The sequence below is a fragment of the Puma concolor genome, chromosome C2, assembly GCF_028749965.1.
Source record: "Puma concolor isolate L17-30 chromosome C2, mPumCon1.1.hap2, whole genome shotgun sequence".
Taxonomy (NCBI): Eukaryota; Metazoa; Chordata; class Mammalia; order Carnivora; family Felidae; genus Puma; species Puma concolor.
In genome coordinates, this window is record NC_141675.1 from 68,549,316 (window position 1) to 68,571,279 (window position 21,964).

At 36.4% G+C, this 21,964-nt stretch overlaps 1 protein-coding gene across 8 annotated transcripts in view; it reads left to right on the forward strand.

The window, feature by feature from the left end:
* The window catches only part of NAALADL2 (N-acetylated alpha-linked acidic dipeptidase like 2), a 1,363,282-nt gene that overhangs the window by 1,126,238 nt on the left and 215,080 nt on the right, over window positions 1–21,964 (forward strand). For all 8 annotated transcript variants that reach the window (XM_086674748.1, XM_086674747.1, XM_086674749.1 and 5 more), the window contains one exon: window positions 11,640–11,786. In XM_086674748.1, coding sequence (XP_086530874.1) covers window positions 11,640–11,786 — 147 coding nt within the window. The remainder of the gene's footprint in view (window positions 1–11,639; window positions 11,787–21,964) is intronic.

Below are 21,964 nucleotides of genomic sequence, written 5' to 3' on the forward strand. Positions count from 1 at the left end.
TATAGGAATTGCACCCAGGGGGAGTGTGCTTTCATCCAATACATTGGCCAAAGGTCAGTTTGGAAGGTTCCACTGTACCTTTCCAATATGCTCACAGTTTCATTTAGATATAATCAGAGTACAGTTTTTGGAAGGGCCCTGGGTTTGTCATTCTGTATATAGTTTGCATTTCATGAAGAAATAGGTTTAGCTGTTGGAGTGACCAACAGTAAGCCTCTCAGAGATGTGCCAAAGTGGTGAAGGGATCCATGGAATCTATGTGGTACATTTTTTTAAAGTCATCATTTTCTTAAACTGTAAGGTAATTTTAATTGAGTTGATTAGTCAGCAGCCTACCAGCTCTTTCTGTACAAACCAAGGAACCCCTTTTGTATTTCCTTAGTTAATGGGAGAGGAAGAGGATTATAAGACCAGAGGTAGGGGTAGATAGGGGAGAGGGCAACAATGTTACAATCCAGTTAGAAATCCCTAGAGGATAACAAAACTTTTTATTTTATATTATTTCGTTTTTAGATGTTTATTTATTTATTTTCAGAGAGAGAGAGAGAGCGAGCACATGTGCATGCTCAGGGGAGGGGTAGAGAGAGAGGGAGAGAAAGGATCCCAAGCAGCCTCCACATGTGGGGCTTGATCTCATGAACCATGAGATCATGACCTGAGCTAAAATCAAGAGTCAGACATTTAACTGACTGAGTCAGTTAAACTGACTGGGTCAGTTGGCACCCCAACCAAAACTTTTTAAATCTGCATATGGAATAAATAATACTTGTTTTACCCATCTCACAGGACTGAATTATGATCAAATAAGGTGTTTATTTCTAAATGGTAAGTCCTCATTTAAATGTCTCCTTGTAGAAAGTGAGGTGGCCCATATTTAGCATGTTTTGATAGTAACTTGACACTTGCCTAGAAATACAATACCTGTAAACCATGTAGATAAGAATGATCCTCATGGAAATCAAGATTATAAAATGAATGAAAGTTTATTTTCAGTTTTCCTGACCATTTTAGGCTGTCTGTTCTCTTCCAGTATCCTCCTGGTTACTGGGTGCCTACTTGTTATTGACCCCTACCCCAGCAGGGGACTCATGTTATTGTATCCATTCCCAAATCCTCCTTAAAGAGAACTTGTTCTTCCCTAGTAAGTGGCAGTTACTTTTATCTGTCCCCTCCCCAATGTTATAGACATTTCTGATGGCTCCAAGTGGACCTTCTTATATTAAATGGTTGTTGATGATATAATTCTAAGTACCTCGATTTTCCTACTTAGACATTTTGTAAAATGTTAACATTTCTGAAACTGGGAGATATCTGTTACATGGCTTGTCTCTCTCTTACTATCCAACAGAAGCTATTTTTAAATTGATTACCTTACAATCAGGGGATCTTGGAATTGGAAACATAGAGTATATAGTTCAGAGGAGATTTCAAAAATTTAACATTTATTTTTGGCAGATGATTCAATCACAGATTTAAAATTCAAAAGTAATAAATAAGTAGACAATGAAAAGTCTTCCTCCTAAGCCTGTTCTTCCCACAAGGACCTCTCCCCAGAGGCAAACACCATCTGTATTAGAGCATATGTAGTTTTTTAAACACAAATGACAACATATAGATTCTTACTACACATTATTTTTTTTCATGTAGAAATTGTATTTTAGAGATTGTTTATCTCCAATGCATGAGTGGCTTCATTGTTCTTTTTAAAAACTGAATATTATTCCATTGTATGGATGTGATATAATTTATTTAACCTTCATAGAATTTGTAACAGTTGTTTTTTCTTTGGCAATATATGCGACACCAAATTTCCCATGTCCCTCACAACTCAGTCCATAATCAAACTGACAAAACATTTTTTGTTTGTAAAGTGAAAAGAAAAGACACTTCATATGTACTTTATGCATAAAAGGCATTTCTAATTATTTTTTTTCTGTGAAATGCTGGTTCATATTCATTGACTATTTTTTATTAGCTTTTCAGGCTTTTTGCTTTAGGTATTACAGAAACTAGCCATTTGTCTAGGGAATTAGTTGTAACTATTTTTTCTCTGGATTTTCAATTATCTTTGTTTATGGTAATTTTTGTCATGCAGGAAATGCATATGTTTATGTTGTTGGGGTAATTAATGATTTTTGTCTTCCTGGTATGTGACATACTCAAAAATGTCTTTCCCACTCTGGGATTATTAAAAATTTTCTTCCACTGTTTCCTCCATGCTTTTATGAGTTAGATTTTACCCTTAAAAGATGGATTCATCATGGGGCACCTGGGTGGCTCAGTCAGCTAAGCATCTGACTTCAGCTCAGGTCATGGTCTCATGGTCTGTGAGTTCAAGCTCCACATCGGGCTCTGAGCTGACAGCTCAGAGTCTGGAAACTGCTTCAGTATCTATGTTTCCCTCTCTCTCTGCCCCTCCCCCACTTTCTCTCTCTCTTTGTCTCTCTCTCTCTCTCTCAAAAATAAACATTAAAAAAATTTTTTTAAAGATGGATTCATCCAGAATATATTGTGGTACAAGATACCATAGGGTGGCTATTATTTTATTATTTTAGTGGAGATCTTTATTTAAGCCTAACAGTTTGAGAGAAATGTAATTTTTAAGGTTTTAAAATAACATACCTATTCTTTATTGTTACACAAAACCTTACATGGAGAATTAAAAAAAGAAAGAAGGAAAGAAAAAGAAATAGATCTTTTGTTATCATGTGCACATTAATCAGGAATTTTAAGTTAACCAATTAACCAGGGAAGAGGAAGGCAAAATAGAGTAGACTCAGGGTTTAAGGAGGAGACCTAAGTTAGAAGTTAGAATAAAAACAAGGGCAAATGTCTTTATTCTTTATTTTCACTGTACCAGAGTGCTCTCTAAAGCATTCATTTCTGAATAAATATATTTTAATATGATTTGAAGTATTTCAAATATAAAGTAACATTTCTCCATATTTGGTAACAGGATTAAAGGATATAAGGAAATTTAGCTTGATCTGCCATTTTCTTCTGCCTTTGTTTCCCACATCACTATGGAGGGGTGATGGAGACTTAGGTCCTGCGGGACTATGATCTCTGTCAGTTAGCCATTTGTTTTTTTTGTTTTTTTTTTTTTTCTTTCCTTTGTTCTTGGGCAAACAGGAGTGCCCAAGGAATACCACACATATCCCACCTGGCAGGGAGGGGGGCAGTGTTTGTGGCCTGTCAGCTTGCCTTATGCTCCCTCATCATATACTAGAGGATTGCATTCTGCACCATTTAAAGCTGAAAATACTTTGTTAACACTCAGTAAGTAGGTGATTAAACCTTCCCCCAAAGCTTGAGATACTGGAGATTTTGAAAATCCCATTTTACGGGTTGAAAATTTCTTTTTAAAAATCAGGTTAAAAAGCTGGTTTTCTCCTCAGACTCCATTTAATCTTTAATAAATGCATTGCAAGATATTTACTGATTAAAAAGATATGTACCATTTTAAAGTATATTTTATATATAAGAAACTCATTATCAGATGCTAGTGTGAAGGATAACCAAAATAAGTTTCCAGTTTAAAATATTAAAGAGAGTCAGTAAGCATAACTTCCTGTTGCCTCTCAAAGATTACTAAAGGAGATCTGCAATGCATTATGAGGAACTGGGTATAGATAGTAACTTGAGGCACTGGCATAAAAATACAACCAAAATAAGTGAGGAACTCCTGACATACACACAGAGTAACTAAATAAACATTGAAGAAATGCCACAGATACACAGATAGTTGGTTACAACCACATCCAGTGATTATGATGTGATTAAAAAAAAAAAAAAAAATCCTTGCAATCCCAGAAGAACAAATTTAAGATTCAGATGGTCCCATGCATTAATGTGGTCTGTATGCTAGGTATATCAGCATGGTAGAGAGGAAAGAGTGTTGCATATGGAGTGAAAAGATCTGGAATCAAATTCTAATTCTGTTGATTTGGAGCCTCAATTTTCTAATTTGTTAAATGAAGTTGTTTTGCTAGGAGAGCGCCCCATTGTGGCCGCTTTGATAGGTTGATCAATCCTATACAGACCCATTCTCAGAAACAATGTTTTAAAATGCTTAAATTAAAATACACAGGATTATAAAGGAAACTAAGTCAAACTGCAGTTATCTAAGTATTAAAACACAAATTTGCATTTTACTAATATGTAAGCTTTTTATTCTTTATTTATTTTTATTTTTTAACATTTATTTATTTTTGAGACAGAGAGAGCATGAACAGGGGAGGGTCAGACAAAGAGGGAGACACAGAATTTGAAACAGGCTCCAGGTTCTGAGCTGTCAGCACAGAGCCCGACATGGAGCTCGAACCCACAAACTGTGAGATCATGACCTGAGCCGAAGTCGGATGCTTAACCCACTGAGCCACCCAGGCGCCCCTATGTAAGCTTTTTTAAATTAACATATTAAACACCAACATTTAAGCAAATGTTTTGTAAACTCCCATCTTTTCAAATAGTAATGAGTTTTTCACAATTGAAATAGTAACTGGTTTCATTTGATTGCAAGTCAGGTACTGCTGATATATCCAGTTTAAGACCTACTTCACATTTGAATGAAATGTTAAATTTCAGTTAGAAATGAATGGAAATAAAGATGCTACTTTTTCCCCTCCCTTGGTCCACCAAATTCATAGATCACCTAAACTCTTTCTGTGGACCTCAAAAGAATAACCCTGGTGCTTTCTGTGGGCTTTCATATTATTGGTTCTCTCTAGTTTCAAAAGGCAGTAATTTCTCTGTGATTCCTTAACTATTTACATGTTCACATTGCATGGAATGATGTTTATCAGTTCTAAAATAAAAATGTAACACAATTTTATGAACTACCTCCAGTTAACCAAAGGAACAAAACACCCAGCACTGCTCACTGAGGTGGTTTAAAGTGTTGGGGTTCAGAGCCAATGACCAAGAAAGAATTCTTGAGATGTTTTCAGTGCAAAAAGGTGTTTTTTGTTTTTGTGTTTTAATAGCAAGAGGACAGGACCCTTGGGCAGAAATAACTGCACTGGGATTGGGAGTTGGGGGAGGTAAAGACAAGGGGAATTTCCAAAAAGATTTTCCTATGCTAAAGAAGACTCATAGGATCCTGGAAGCCTGGCTATTGTCAAGCTAAGGTTGTTTTTCCCCCTAGCAAAGCATTAAAAATAAGACAGGAGTTCCCTGAGGGATGTCCTACTCTGTATGTCTTAAGTATTTGTCAATGGGCTGCAGGTTATAAGGAAATACAATTTTGTCTACATTTCCTTTTGCCTTTGTTCTCCACATCATCATCACCACTATTAAAGTTTAAATTTTTACTAGTTCTGATGAAAATTTCTTAAACGGAAAGGTGATCTACATTAGTCACAGTTCTCCAGAAAAACAGAACCAATAGAGTATACAAAAAAGAATTATTACAAGGAATTGGCTCACAGGATTATGAAGACTGAGAAGTTCTAAGATCTGCAGTTGGCAAGCTAGAGACCCAGAGAGCCGACTGTGTGAGTTCCAGCCCCAAACCAGCAAGCTTGACCCTCAAGAAGATCTGATGTGTTTCAGTTGAGTCTAAAGAAAGGAAAAGACCCTTTTCCTTTTGTGCCTAAATGGGGTGTCTCTCCATTGCATGGGGGCCCTCAAATGTGGAATGGCAATGGGGTGGAAGCTTTTGATACAGGAGGTAAAAGAATTCACTGAATGAATTCAACTCACTGAAAGAATTCACCAGATGCAGAACAGAGGAGATAGAAGTTTATTGAATACTGGGAAGAGAGCCAAGAGCAGGACAGCAGAGGCTGTCTGCCCCAAGGCTGTGGGTGGGGGCTGCTTTTGAGGAGGGAAAGTGAGGAGGTATTATTACGGAAACTGGTCTGGATCACCTGGCAGAAGAAACTTGGAAGGAAGGAGCTTTATTTTACACCGGTGGAGTCAGAGGAGATCATTCTCCAGAGATCTGAGCTCCAGAATGCAGGTGGGAAGGGTGATTTATAGCATCATTTTCCACATTTGTGGCAGCTTTCACGGGTGCAGCAAACAGGGCAGGAAGAACCCGGAAGAGGAGTCTCTAAGCTAGGAACTAGAGCTTGTTTTAGTCCCGTCAGCCATCTTATGGTGCAGAACTTTACTTATTTTCCCAACAGTAATAATTTGGCACCTGAGGCAAGCAGGGTGGGAACAAGAATCTGGAAGGGAAGTCTTCAGGCCAGGACTGAAATTTCCTTATTGATCCTGTTGGCCATCATATAACAGATTTTTCCCTAACCGTATGGCTAGGTATGGAATATTCCCTCTCTTGGTGCCTATAACTGTGCCTAGTTATAAATAGTCCATTGATTAGTTAGGGACTATGGCTATTTTGAAATGGGTCATCTATATTCAACCAGGTGGTCCTGTGGACCCTTTCCACATTCCATTGCTCAAGCCTGTTTGCCTGAAAGTGGCCTCCACACCTATGTCGCAGCTCAAGTCAAGTTCCTTGAGCTTTTTGTTCTATTCAAGCCTTAAACTGAGTGAATTAAGGCCCACCCACCTTAGGGAGAGCAATCTGCTTTAGACAGTCTACAGATTTCAAATGTAAATCTCATCTACTGAAAACACCCTCACAGATACACCCAGAATAATGTTTGACCAAATATCTGAGTATCTAGTGGCTCAATCAGATTGACACATAAAATTAACCATCTCTGTGCCTATATTGAGAAATCACTTTTTAAAATACCATAGCATCATTATCACAACTAGAACATTATGAAACTGTGAAATTCAGGAAAACCAGGGAGATAAATTGTTTCTACACAACTGAAGTTACAAAATGATACTGAAATGAAAAGAAAGTGATTTAATTTTATTACAATATATAGAATGTGGTACTTCTATTTTGAATGTTACACTTTTCTTGCTATTTGAATAAGTAATCACCTTTGATTTCCTACAAATGCAGAGTGAATACTATGTGTGCAGGGGAAAGCAGAGTATGGGAGAAATACAATGTTCAAATTATTAAACAGATTTTTAAATACTTTAGAATCTTGTCAATGTGCCTTGGTATCACTATACAATTAAGGTAAATGTCGGCTTAATTTCTTTATATTTCACTTACATGATCATTTACTATAAGGTTTTGCCTTTCAGCCTAAAAGTACGCTTGCAAAGAGCACACGGCTTTTAGGATTGAGATGGTGATTTCATTTCAGGTCTTCAATAGACTTGTGGTAGGAAATTAAACAAGTGACACAACCACAGTCATTGCCTGAACTTGCTTATTTTATGAACTGTAATAAAAATGCTTGTTATCAAACATTAAGTATGGAGTGTTTTGAACTCCTTGGATGAAATACTTAATTTGAATTTACTCAGCCTTGTAAATAAATTTAAAAGATTAATTGACCTGCACAAATTTGTTACCAACCTTCTCTCTCCCATGGTGACTAACTTCTAGTAAAATGAAGGAAATTAACATTTCTTTCAATATCCCCCTCAGATATTAGTGTTCACAGGAGTTGAGCAGATCAGTACCTCTTTCTTACCCAGTATAGACCCACCACAATACAATAAAGTGTTGTGTGGGAAAACAGCTTACATTAGGGTAGAATACAGTTTTAGGATCACGGAAGGTCTATGAATTTGGCCTAGATTTAAAGTAATGAATAACACAAAGATTTCCAGAACAGGGTTTCTGTGCCAGGAATGTTCTCCTTAAGGGAAATCCCTAGATGAAATGACTTGGGGGGAAAAATCCAGTCTGAAAATTGGGTTCTTTTTTGTCCTATTTTACTCTGAAAGTAGCTACGAACAAAAGCACTAAAGAACAAAATAAACAGAGGTTTGAGGGTACAGCGCTTCCTTCTCTCATCACTGGTTAAATCACAGGAGAATAGGCAATACAGGAGGAGGCAGTGAGCGAGAGAGACAGAGAAACTAAGAGAGGAGAAATAGTATGAGCTGGTGAGATAAGTCCTCTCCAGAACTTTGCAGGAAAACTGTGGGCTTAGTAGGTCAGGAACAGATCCCAGAAAGACTCCTCAGAGAACTGTGTTGTTGCTGATTCTCTAGTTTTGGATTGGCTTTCTTGAATCTTTTACCCTTCGTTTGTGCTTAACCCCGACAGGAGACTCAAATAGCCAAGAACTTCCAACTGTAGGTTCCAGGCATTTGGGCCTAACAATGCTACTGTTCTGTACTCTAAGTCGACATTTAGCACCATCAATGTGGTTTAGTAGATCTCAACCTTCAAAACATAATTTAAAAACAGTTATAAATAGGGGCACCTGGGTGGTTCAGTCAGTTGGGCATCCAACCCTGGCTCAAGTCACGATCTCATGGTTTGTGAGTTTGAGCCCCGTATCGGGCTCACTGCTGTCAGTGCAGACCCCACTTCAGATCTTCTGCCCCCTTCTCTCTGCCTCACCCCCACTCTTGCTCTCTCAAGAATAAACAAAACATTTAAAAAAATTCTAAATAATGCTCATTCTGTCGCCATCTTGATTGATTTACAAAAAGAATTTTTACAAATGACAGAGGTGGTAATACAAACCTTTAGGGAAAAGACAGATTTATTAATAAATGGATGAAGTAAAGCAAGCCAGAGTAGGGAAAAGAATGTGGAAGTATTTTTAAGGGATGTAATCCTGAAGGTTGGATGTTGCCTTTTTGAGTTGGCTGAAAAATAGAGAACATATGAATGATGATGTAGCTAGAAGGAATCACAGAAATGGAATGCTATGAAAATATGAGCTAAGCAGTGGGATTAGCCATGGCAAGAACAGAGAGACTTGAGTATCTGTAATGGCTTCAAAAAGAATGTCCTGGGCTGGTGAAAGGCCAAGTAAAACAACAACTGTGCTTTGTGAAACTTGTAGGGCAAACGAATGAAAGTAATATCAAATATTACATTTACATTTCACATTTTTTTTTTAATTTCATTTTTTTCAGGGACACGTATTATGGAATTTAGGATTGTTGGGTTTTGATCCATGACAATCTTCTATTGAGAAAAAAAAAAATATTTCTAAGGAAAATTTCCTCACAGATTTCTAAGGAAATATCAGCGTGGCTGATATGTGGAGTGCATATTAAGAATTCGGCATGGGGGCGCCTGGGTGGCGCAGTCGGTTAGGCGTCCGACTTCAGCCAGGTCACGATCTCGCGGTCCGGGAGTTCGAGCCCCGCGTCGGGCTCTGGGCTGATGGCTCAGAGCCTGGAGCCTGTTTCCGATTCTGTGTCTCCCTCTCTCTCTGCCCCTCCCCCGTTCATGCTCTGTCTCTCTCTCTGTCCCAAAAATAAAAAAAATAAAAAAATAAAAAAAAAAAAAAAAAGAATTCGGCATGCAAAGATAAATTAAAGCCAAACCTATGTTTCCACTGATGTTGAGTAGGATGTAAGTTCCAAAAAGACATGTAAATAAGGGGAACCATGTAAGTAAAGGGAAAGGAGACTCCTTGTAAAAATTATTTTTAATTTTGTTGGCTAAGCAGCTGGGAGAAGACTAGATTCTATCAAGTCCTTATTAAAAACATAAGAGGGGCGCCTGGGTGGCGCAGTTGGTTAAGCGTCCGACTTCAGCCAGGTCACGATCTCGCGGTCCGTGAGTTCGAGCCCCGCGTCAGGCTCTGGGCTGATGGCTCAGAGCCTGGAGCCTGTTTCCGATTCTGTGTCTCCCTCTCTCTCTGCCCCTCCCCCGTTCATGCTCTGTCTCTCTCTGTCCCAAAAATAAATAAACGTTGAAAAAAAAATTTTTTTTTAAAATAAAAACATAAGAGTGTAACAGTCTAGGTTTCACAAATATAAATGCATGTGGCCACCATTCTGTGAATTTGAATGAGTGAAGCAGGCTGAGCGTGAGACACCAGTGATGGGAAACTGGTAACTATCTTGTCTGCCCAAGACATTCAAAATTCAATTAGGAACAAAAACATTGACTAAACAAATACCTTCAAAGGTGCCAGTTCTCAAAAGCTGAATCTGTCAAAAATACTTGGAATTTGTGCATGACATAAAGTAGTGCCTTTGCTTTTTATAATCCAGTACTTACGGGTGGCTCTTTTTTTGGGAATATGAAAACTCTACCTAAACTGTCCCAAGTTGATCTAAAACTTTCAGGAATCTTTGCCCCAGGAGTGTATCAGGAAATGAAAGAGAATGAGCTCTCTTTTCAGAAAATCAGGCTTTCAAAAGACACAATTTGGTAGGGTTCACTATAAAAATTTTTAGTTTTTTTTTCATTACTCAAGGTATTTATAAATAACATTAAAATGGAAGCTTGTCTCATTTATAAATGCTCACTCACACAGGCTTTCCATTTGAAGTGATTTTCACTTTGTTGCAAAGATCTTTCCATTAGGTCCTCAAAGAAAATTGGATAGGTTTTGAAACATTATTATATGTTTGGAAAATCTAGCCCTGTAGTTGAAAAAAGTTGTAACAATTCATGTTCTAAATATTAAACTACACATTTCTAAATTTTTGATCAGTTATATACATAAAGTATTTTTGAAATTATATCATACCAAAGAAACATGGCGGGGGGGGGGGAGTATGGTTGAAGAGTCAATGTCTTTTTTTTAATGTTTATTTGATTTTGAGAGAGAAAGAGAGCACAAACCAGAGGGGCAGAGAGAGAGGGGGACAGAACATCCAAAGCAGGCTCCCCACTGACAACAGAGAACCCATTGCAGGGCTTGAACCCATGAACAGTGAGATCACGACCTAAGCTGAAGTCAGATGCTCAACCGGCTGAGCCACCCAGGCACCCCAAAGTGCCAATGTCTTGATTCAATGACAAACATATATTGAATACATTATGCTGGACATGAGATGTGATGTTCTCATTGCTGTTGTTTCACTTTTCTCATAATTACTGCTGAGGAGATTGGCATTTTTTCATAAAATTTTCATACTTGAGACTTAAGGGAATATGCTTTTAAGAATAAATGGAGGGGCACCTGGGTGACTCAGCTGGTTGAGCATCCGACTCTTGGTTTTGGCTCAGGTCATGAACTCACAATTCATGGGTCCAAGTGCCTCACTGGGCTCTGTGCTGGTGGCAGGGAGCCTGTTTGGGATTCTGTCTCTCTTCCTCTCTCTTTGCCCCTTCCGTGCTCATGCTCGCTCTCTCTCTCTCTCTCTCTCTCTCAAAATAAATAAATAAATAATTTTAAACAAAGAATAAATGGAGAAAATTTCTTCTGTGGTTTTCAAAAATCATTCTAAGAAGAATGGAATTATAACCTGCAAAGCCTTCCTTTAAATTTATTGGAAAACTTGAAAAAAAAAAGTCTAAACTTTTTAGGGGCTCAACATCATTTTAAAATATTTCAAATTAAAGAGTCATTACAGTTCTTAATAATCTATGATAAAAATATTTGTGAAGCACCAACAGCAAGCAGAGTTTGATTTGAGCCAGCACTAGTCACAGTTTGGTGAGCATCAGAACCATAGGGAAGTGTTACCAGGTAGGCTCCTGGGCTGCATCCTCAAAGGTTCCCATTCCAATTCTGGAGGACAAGGGGGGAGCCTAAGCATTTTTATTTCCAGCAGGTTCCTGGATGACATTGATGCAGCCAATGTATTGACCACATTTTGAGTAGCACTGATTTTGGGGTATCCCAAGAAGCACAATGTATGCTAACAATTTAAATTATGTTTTTCAGAAAAATAATTTCAACTGCTCCAGAAGAGCTAAGTGTCAAGAAACCAATGTCAGTTCTGTACAGATAGAAGGTGATGCTGATTATTTCATCAACCATCTTGGAATTCCCACCGTGCAGTTTGCCTATGAGGACATCACAGCATTAGAGGTGATTGTTCCTAAAATAATACACACACACACACACACACACACACACACACACACACACACACACACATATAGCAGATATGCAGAATTTGATTTTATCCTGGCTGTTTGCTTTCTTACCAAATAGGTCACTATAGGGAGCTGCTTCATTTAAAGAGTTATTCTTGTTGTTCAGAGGCTTTGTAACAGTATTTGAAAACATCAGCTGTTTTCAGTAGTGTTGAATTCAATTTAAAAAGATTTATACTGTCACTCACATTTTCACAGTGTGCTTCGCAACAAGAAATTTGCAGTAGTTGGATTAACATCAAAACATAATTGTAATCTTCAGTATTCACAGAAACAGATGACATGTGCAATAGATTCTCCTCTCCTTGCCCAAGGGAAAATGTGTTTCACGTGCTGTATATTAATGTGAGTCTTGTGGATTAGCTGCCCAAAGTTTGTCAATAGTTTGCGTGCCCAAAAAGATACTACTTTTTTGTGAGGATAGGAGGCTTTTTCCCCAAGATTATCACAGAGGCCTGATTTATCTTAACTAAGTCTATGTTCATCCATCTGTTGGCCTTCAAACCTTTTGATCTGTCTCATAATTATGTCACAGGAAACTTGTTCTCTGCAAAACCAAACCTGTTGAGATATTTTGCCTTTCACAAGTTGTACATGCTTTATTGGGAGCTATTTGAAACATGGGGTGGCCTGTTGGAGGTGATTATTAAATTGACAAAACTGTGGCTGAAAAATAGATTAAAGCCTGCTTTGTTCTTCAACTGTAGATGCTCCTGAAAAGTTGTGTTTGAATTGCATTTTTATAGGCTCAAATTCAGACACATAATATCTTGATTTCTGCTAGCTTCAGGGATATTTAGCTGTATGTTTCTCTGTAGCTCATCTCCCACGCTCATCCCTTAGTTCCTCTGTAAACAGCTAATGGTCACTAACAACTTAAATTCACGGAGGGAAAAACTCTGGGTGAATCCTATTGTAATGGGATGAATTCTTGGATAATGGAAAAGTTATTATAATTTATCTTTTTTTAAATTGTATTTTCATCTGCTATTGTTGGGTAAAAATGGGATACATGTGTAGAGGTATCTTATCTTTTACCAAGCCTACTATAAACACTTAAATGTAATCAATGTATTAAGGCGTTAACTCATTTTTAATTTTCCTGCTTACTATCTTTTATATTTTTTAATGTTTATTTATTTTTGAGAGAGAGAGAGAGTGTGCACGTGACCAAGTGGGGGGCAGAAAGAGAGAGGGAGACAGAGGATCCAAAGTGGGCTCTGTGCTGACAGCAGAGAGCCCAATTTGGGGCTCAAACTCACGAACTGTAAGATCATTAGCTGAACCGAAGTTGGGTGCTTAACTGACTGAGCCACCCAGGCACCTCTCCTGCTTGCTATCTTTTAATATCTCTTCATCATCCTCCCATCTCAGCTCATCCAGCTCATGTCATGTTAACATGTTGAATGATAGCTTTTTTTCCATACATATCTAATTCATCCTGGTTGAATTTTAAGCCAAGAATTTAAGCAGATAGAATAGGATAGCCTTAGGAATGGGTCTATACTTAACTCTTGACTCTGAAACTTACTGGACAAATGAGTTAAACTCTTTCAGAATTATTTTACATTACAGATAAGGAACCTTGGTATACTTAATGAATCTACTTCATAGAGCCCTGGTAAGGATTAAATGAGACTGCATGTAATGGACTTAGCTAATATTGAGCATATAATAAGTTCTCCATCAACCATAGCTATTGTGATAGGTATGGTTATCTAACTGTAGGTTCAACCTATTAGTGGAAGAATTTCTGTACTTTTTAGACAAGAACGCATTTAGTGGAAAGGGGGAGTTTGTTAATTATTAGAGAAAACAAACTTCTAAGGCTGAAGCGATGGGATCTAATGAGGATCAGTTAGAGAATCTGAGGTGTCAGTAGAGAGATTTGGAAACAGGTCACAGTGAAGTTCTAAGAAGGCACTGTTATCACAGTGAAACTCCTGTGGCTAAAGTCTATTTACTAGAACTGGCTTAGTTTGAAAAAGCTCATCAGTTTTTCAAATGATACCCCAAATGTTTAACTCCCATCAGCAAAATTATTTTTTATTATATTTGTCTCTAAAAAAGCAATTAAAGAGAATCTCCTATGCTTTTTAACAAATGACCTTGTTTATAATGCTTTAGTGTGGAAAAAAATTTTAATGGATTTGTTCCTTGCAAAATATAAATGCTTCAGATGAGATAATTTTGTGTAGTGAATTCTTACAAGAACAAATAATAACATTTGCTTTCTGTGTTAACCTATAATAAATAACTGTATACACTGACAGGAATTATAAACATTGACAGGCTTTATCCATGATATAAAGAATATTTATTCCATGTCAATTATGAAAGCAGGTGAGGAAATCAGAGCTTTTTCATGAATTTACTATTAGATATAAAAATATAATGTATGTATATTTTTACATATCATGTAATATATAATGCATATCATATATAAAATAACATCTACAACTTACTGAGTATTTGATGTGCTAAGTATTTTTATCTCCTCTTACCTAATATTTATAATATCCTAATGAGTCAGCTTTTATTATTAACACTTATTTTGCTGAGAATGAAATGAAGCTTAAAATCAAGTAGCTTATCCAAGGTCATAAAACTAATCAATAGCGAAGATAGTAGTTGACTTTAGATCTGTTTAACATAAGCCTGTATTCTCAGCTATTACACTGAAGTTTGCAAATTGGAAGCCCAAGGGCAAAATCCAGTTCACAGATATATTTTGTTTGCCCTGAGCTTTACTAAAAAATTGCTTCTCCCATGAAAACAATTGGCTAACTTGTGCATTACTCACCAGCTTCCCATGTTCTTTTTTAAGGAGTGCCATGTTGTTTGTCCTAGAGTGCAGTTAAGAAGAATATTTCTTAATGCCTGTTGCTATCACAAATTGGGAAATGAAACAATCAACCTAAAAAGCCACATGTTTCACCAGACTTATGTTGCCTACATTACCTTCCTAGCCCCTGTAGGAACTGAGTTTGTTATCACTGCACTCATTTTGAGTGAAAGAGCCAAAGTGGATAATTCTGCAGTCCTTTTCACTTTATAAATTGTATGTGTTCTAAATGAGCTAAGTTTATGATTATACTCCTGTTTTTGCAGAAATTATCTTTAAATTTTATTTGGGTGATTATAATGCTAAGTTTAGTATTTCTGCCATATTTTTTAATCCAGCAGATTGATTATAGATCTATTATGGTCAGTTTTAACAAGCTAATAATGATAATAGGAAAAAAAAACTCTAGGAAAACAAAGTAGTGCCACAGACACCACTTTTAATGGACACATGGGATATTATTCTAAAATTCTTTTTTGATGTAACATGACATTTTATAACATCAGTCCCCAATATTTCATGTTTCCATATTCCCACCAGTACCTTTCCCCTGTAGTGTCTCTGGGTGCTTATAGATTGCATAGATTGCTGGAAGAACATTTCATCTTTAGTTTTTCTTGAGGTCTATAGACTAATTTTCCAATAATTAAATTTCACAAATGCAAAGCAATGTATGGATTTTCCAAATGCTAGAATTATTCATTCTCATAAAATATTGCCCTGTTAATTGAAATGTCTCTAGTTGTAAGTTTCATTTAAATAAGGTTTTCAATTTGTAAACATTGATGCACCTGTTAGAAGAAGCATTCTGCACAGATTAAAAACAATGCAGAGACTGCTGAAAAGGAAATGAAAAGACAGATGCTTTCTGATTAAGAGTGCAATATTTATGACAGGCTGGTGGTCCGATGCACATTTCTTCTGTCACTTAACAGCTGTTTCACATAATTTTTGTTCCAGATCAGTATATTTACTCTCCATAGGGCATGTCAGAGGGTCTGGCTTTCTTAGTATATCAGAAGATCAATCCATGCCCTAGCAAGCTTTCTACCACAAATTGAAGCTCTGGTTCCTCACTCTGCTTAACCTTATATTTTTTGCTCTTCTGCTTGAAACATTCTATTTTAAACCCAATTTACCTCTATAATGGAGCATTTAACATTTAAATGATAATGAGATAAAGAGGTATTATAGCTTTTATATAGCAGAGTTTTTTGCATAATTGTTTCAATATCATTTAGTAACCCAGCAACTGAAAGCCAAGTAGCATAGGTGTTTTGAAATTCTTATTCTTTTTAGGTTAGATGGCTTTGATATCAATTTTGATTCTTAAACTGATATACAGCAGCAGGAGTGTGTGTGTGTGTGTGTGTGTGTGTGTGTGTGTGTGTGTGTGTGTGTGTGAACTTTAACATTAAGGTAACTTTACCACATAAAAATAATTCGTTCAGATAAAATACAGGTACAATACTACAATATACATGTACACATTCTGGAACAAAGTAACTCATGGTTTATATCTTGATTCTTCATGTTTTATTCTACTAAGTAGAAGAATCATCTATTTTACTTAAATTAGTGATAATTCTTTCATTACATTTTCCGTTAGGAGCTTAGTCTTTGACACTGTTATATTAACAGATTATATAATGGTTCAAAAAGCTCTTGACTTAAGGAACCAAATAGTTGTGTGTAGCTATGCATATGTTGTACTGATGTTTTGCAGTATCTGATAGAATCTGTTTCATCGCTATGAAACTTATGTCACTCAGAAATGAGATTTTACCTTTCTACTTTCTACTTCAAAATGCCAGTGAGAAAGGGGATGCAAAGGGGTGCTTTAGAGTTCTCTCTAGTTCATTACTTTTCTTTATAATTTATTTTAGGAAAAGTATTTTCAGTGTCAATCAAAGCATATGGTATTATATTCAGATCAGACTTGATTCATTTAGGGCAGAGGTTCTTAAACATTTTGTTCTAAAAACCCATTTACCCTCTAAAAGTATTGAAAACTCTAAAGAAAAGAGCTCTGGTTTATGTGGCTAATGTGTGCAAATGTTTACTACATTAGGAATTAAAACTGAGAAAAATGTATATTTACTTAAAAATAAATAATAAACTTGTTATGAATTAATATAAATTATTTTTGAGGGGCGCCTGGGTGGCTCAATCGGTTAAGTGTCAAACTTCAGCTCAGGTCAGGATCTCGCGGTTTGTGAGTTCGAGCCCCACGTCGGGCTCTGTGCTAACAGCTCAGAGCTTGGAGCCTGCTTCGGATTCTGTGTCTCCTCCTCTCTCTGCCCCTCCCCTGCTCATGCTCTGCCTCTCTCTGTCTCTCAATAATATACATTAATTTTTTTAAATATATAAATTATTTTTGAGAAAGAGAATTATATTTCCCAAGATAAGAAAATATAAATTAGAAGAGTGGCATTATTTTACATTTTTGCAAATGTCTTTATTGTGTCTTAATATGGGATAGCTGGATTCTCATATGTGTCTCTATATTTAATCTGTTGTTATATGTTGTTTTGTTTGAAATGTATAAAGAAAATCTGGTCTGATAGTCTCTTCACATAATGGCATGTTTTTCTTTGATGCTACACTGGGACTTGACAGGGATTAGTGTTCTAAAGGTTAGTTTCAATGTGGAATCTGAAACCATATTGATGACCTTTTTGTAACCTGTACACTTATGAATATAGAGAGAAAATGAGAGTGTGAAGGCATGTAATGTCATTATTATTATGAAAATAATGTCCATCTCAGGGATCTTTGAGAGTCTCTGACCACACATGGAGAAATGCTCATCTGGGGAAATGGCCTTGGTTAAACTAGCCTACTTCACCGTTTATATCTGACAAGGTGTTCAACATTTCTCTTTTTCAAGAATTTGAACTGTAATTCTATATAAACCTGCGTGTGTATTTTCCTGGCATCTTTGGGTATTGCTATCCCATTCACCTGACAAACAGCATGAAGAAGGGAATATAACACTCTCATAAACTGTGACTCTACGAAGAATTCCACTTCTGAGAAGCCTTCCTTTAGAAGAGAAGGTTAAACCCCAATGAACAAATCAACAGTTATAGAGCAGACTTGAAAAGCTTTGATTGTACAGTATATGAAATGCCTGTCACAGAGGGAGTGCTATTAAAGTGGCTATATGTTTCCAGGAGCCTGAGGAGTAAACACAAGAAATTGAAATATGAGACAGATATTGAAAAAACAAAGAATGAAGAAACTCTTAAGACTCAAATGGATAATTCAAAAGATCATACTTCAAATTGCCTAATATTTAGAAATGGCTGCAAGGAGGACAGATTTCCCCTAACAGTTGTCCTTGCTTGGAATACTAAGTAAGAACATTTATTCCAAATGCCTATCACCATTAGATCAAAATATGTTGTATATGGACTGTGTTTTAGCTCTAATGCTATTTCAGAGGTTGTCTTGTGATCATCCCTGCTATGAGGAAACTTGTTTCATAGTAAAGTTTTCGATAATTTCTGTCATAATACTTACAGGTGAGTTCAATGACAGACTATGTCTTAAGTTTGGCATCATTTAAGTTAAGAACATAGGGTGACTTTCATGTGATTTATTCAGATATTTGTTAATTTGAACTCATTAATTTATTTGGCCAGCAGTTATTAAATATTTGCTGTAATCCAGTGCTATGTTAGAAGTTCAAAGATGAATAAAATCTGCTCTCTTTCTCTTAAAGAGGTCACAGTAGGGGCGCCTGGGTGGCACAGTCGGTTAAGCGTCCGACTTCAGCCAGGTCACGATCTCACGGTCCGTGAGTTCGAGCCCCGCGTCGGGCTCTGGGCTGATGGCTCAGAGCCTGGAGCCTGTTTCCGATTCTGTGTCTCCCTCTCTCTCTGCCCCTTCCCCGTTCATGCTCTGTCTCTCTCTGTCCCAAAAATAAAAAAAAAATAAAAAAAAATAAAAAAACGTTGAAAAAAAAATTTTAAAGAGGTCACAGTCTAGGTTAGGACTCAGACATATAAATAATCAAGTGAAGAAAGGGCAGTAGAAGTTCTCTTAACTGACTTCCACTTAATCAATTTGTGGACTTCATTGACAATTCCACTCCTTTAAAACACAAAGATCAATACCCCAAGCCTCCTTGAAGCTCATCATAGTAGATCCTTTCTGAATTTTGCACACTTGTGTTTTCTCAGGTTATGTGGTATGGTTGTCTGGAGTCAGCTGTATTGTCAGATCTATATATGCTCTTGGTGTTTGTTATAAATAATAAGGTATTTTAATTGCAACATAAACTTGTGAATCATGAATATGAAAAAAAAATTACTTCTAAGAAACCTATAGTGATAACGCCCTGAAAGGTGAATTCCTACTAAAAAACTGATATGTGGTATACCAAACAACTCTTAGAGATTTGGAGAAATTGTAGTAATCTAGATGCATTTTGCATTCAGTTTCCTTCACAAACATCTCTAATAATTCCACTTTAAATAAAAAGCAACTTGAAATGTAGAGAACTTCTAGGACAAGAAAGAAACAACAGAGCTTTATTCAACAGGTCAGTGTTTAGAGCAAATATCTTGTTTTTTTCATCAAAATACTGGCCAATAAACATGCACTCACTCATACTCTAAATGCACTCATGCATGCACTCATATACTCTAAATTAGTATATATTACTTTACAGATGTATTTTTATTTTTACTGATTATTTAATTGAACTAGCTTCTAAATAACTAACCTGCCAATCAGTGGGACAAATCATATTGATTAAGATGGCTTATACTATACGGTGAAGTGATAGAGGGAAGGTTGTATCAAGGAAAATTATATTTAACACATATAACATTTGTGGTAGATATTGTTTTAAGTCCTTTAAACGTGTTAGTTCATTTAAATTAATTTGTGTACTTATAACTAGTACTTATGAGGAAGGTACTAGTACTACTACTTTCATCAAAGTTGAAAGCAGGCACAAAGTGATCAAGTAACTTGGCTAACATCACACATCTATTAAGTGGTAGAATAAGGTTCAAACCAGCACTGTAGAACCAGGTATCTTGGCTTTTCCCCCTAGCCTTAAACTGTTTCTCAAGGTTTTCTACATTAAATGAACTAGTTCTAACATGCTTTCCACCTTGCACTGTATTCATAGTGCAATGTGAAACCATGGTATTTCTTATTTCTTCTCCTTTCCTATAAATATGGTCTAAACATTTCAGATTTGACAATTCTTTTTTTTTAATGTTTATTTATTTTTGAAGGAGAGAGAGACAGAGCATGAGCAGAGGAGGGGCAGAGAGCAAGGGAGACAGAGACTCTGAAGCAGACTGCAGGCTCTGAGCTGTCATCACAGAGCCTGATATGGGGCTCGAATCCACGAGCTGTAAGATCATGGCCTGAGCCAAAGTTGGACACTTAACCAACTGAGCCACCCAGGCACCCTTCAGCTTTGACAATTCTTAAAGTTAAGCAACAGCTAGAAGTGGGTAATATTTCTGTACTGAATTTAAAATAAGCCCATAACTTATATATTATGACAAAACTGATATGAAGGTTTTGTTATGGTAATATATACAGTCTCATCCAAAAAAATAGTTTATAATTTTATTTCAAAGTTAATTCTGGAATATGAGGACAAGCATAAGTTTGTCTCTTCTAATTTCAAAGGTAATGACATATTTCTTCAAGTGGAATATTATGACATCTGAAACCATTTTGGAGATTATGACATCTGAAACCATTTAGAGTCACTTAGATGAATTTTTAAAACGAATAATTAAAAATGTTAATAGCAATTTTGGTACCCATATGCTCTAACTATAAACTCCAGAAGGAAACAGCGTATCTAGAGCTCATGAGGCTGTGGATGATGACTATGGCCATGATTGAATTTCCTTGTCCATTCCCTAACCTTCACAACTCCATACAATTTTATTTGCATCTGGAATTGTAGATTTTTAACATCTGTTTCACAGTTTATAGTGTTTCAGACAGAAGCTTATAGTTTTGTTTTTTTATTAAGCAAATGTTTCTATAGAAACTACAAAGAAAGACACAACAGTGGCCTTTGAAGTCTCATCAATGTTAAAAAGAAATGGATCGAAGCCAAGGCCACTTGGCTTTTAAGGATCACTATTGCTTCCTCATGAAAGTTCTGTTGTTTATATCAATCTCAAGAGAGCTACAGTTGTCTTCTGTCTTTCATGATGCTCTCTCCCTGTGATTTTAAGTGAATGGAGAGGATTCTGAAGGAGAGCAAAGTATTTATCAGTATTTTGATTTCTATAGTCTCTTGTCAATAGCTTTAGTGTTGAAATTATTTTGACCCATTTTTCTCTTTATTAGTGAAGAATGTTTTAAGTCTAAATAGTGTAGTGTATATGTAGTACAGATAAGTGGGTAAAAGTGGGAAAAAAATAAACTAACTTTATGCACAAGGTCATTTTTAGTTCTTTAAATTAGTATTTTGTCACTTTACTTTTATTGATTGATAATTGTTATCAGAGAAAATGTTATACATACTCCATGTTTAGAGACAATTTATTCTTTTAGTTTAATTTTGAGAAGTTTTAAAATGTTCTATTTACTTTTGAGAGAGAGAGAGAGAGCACAAGCAGGGGAGGGACAGAGTGAGAGAGAAAGAGAATCCAAAGCAAGCTCTGGGCTCTAGCTGTCAGTGCAGAGTCTGATGTGGCCTTGAACCCACAAACTGTGAGATAATGACCTGAGCCAAAGTTGGATGTTTAACCAACTGAGCCACCCAGGTTCCCCCAGAGACAATTTCTAATTTATCACTTAAGTATACATATATGAAAGTTGAATTAAAAAGAAATTTCATATTAATATTGCTGAGACCTGTTGTTAGAAATAATAAAATCGGATAAGGACATGGCAAAATATTGTGGTTAAATGCAATGCACTTCTTTTCTGTACTGGCCACAGGTCCAGGTTAGGTATGGAAGCTCCATTGCCTGTCACTGGTTGCAGACTCCCACCAGTTGTGATTTTGGACAATCCAAGTGGTCAGGGTAAGATCAGAGGCATCTTCAGTGAGAAGATGGTCATATGAATGGTGAGTCCACAGATGTGCCTCACCCAGAGTTTCTCTGATGGACTGACTGAAAAACAAAACAAAACAAAACACTCATAGATTCATTGACTTTTAGAGCAACAGTGATCATTGAACCCAATTAGCTTAATTTATTCCTCTGTAGTAAAAAGAAATAGAAACTTAGATTCAGCGACTCAAACAAACAAAAAATTAAGTCCAT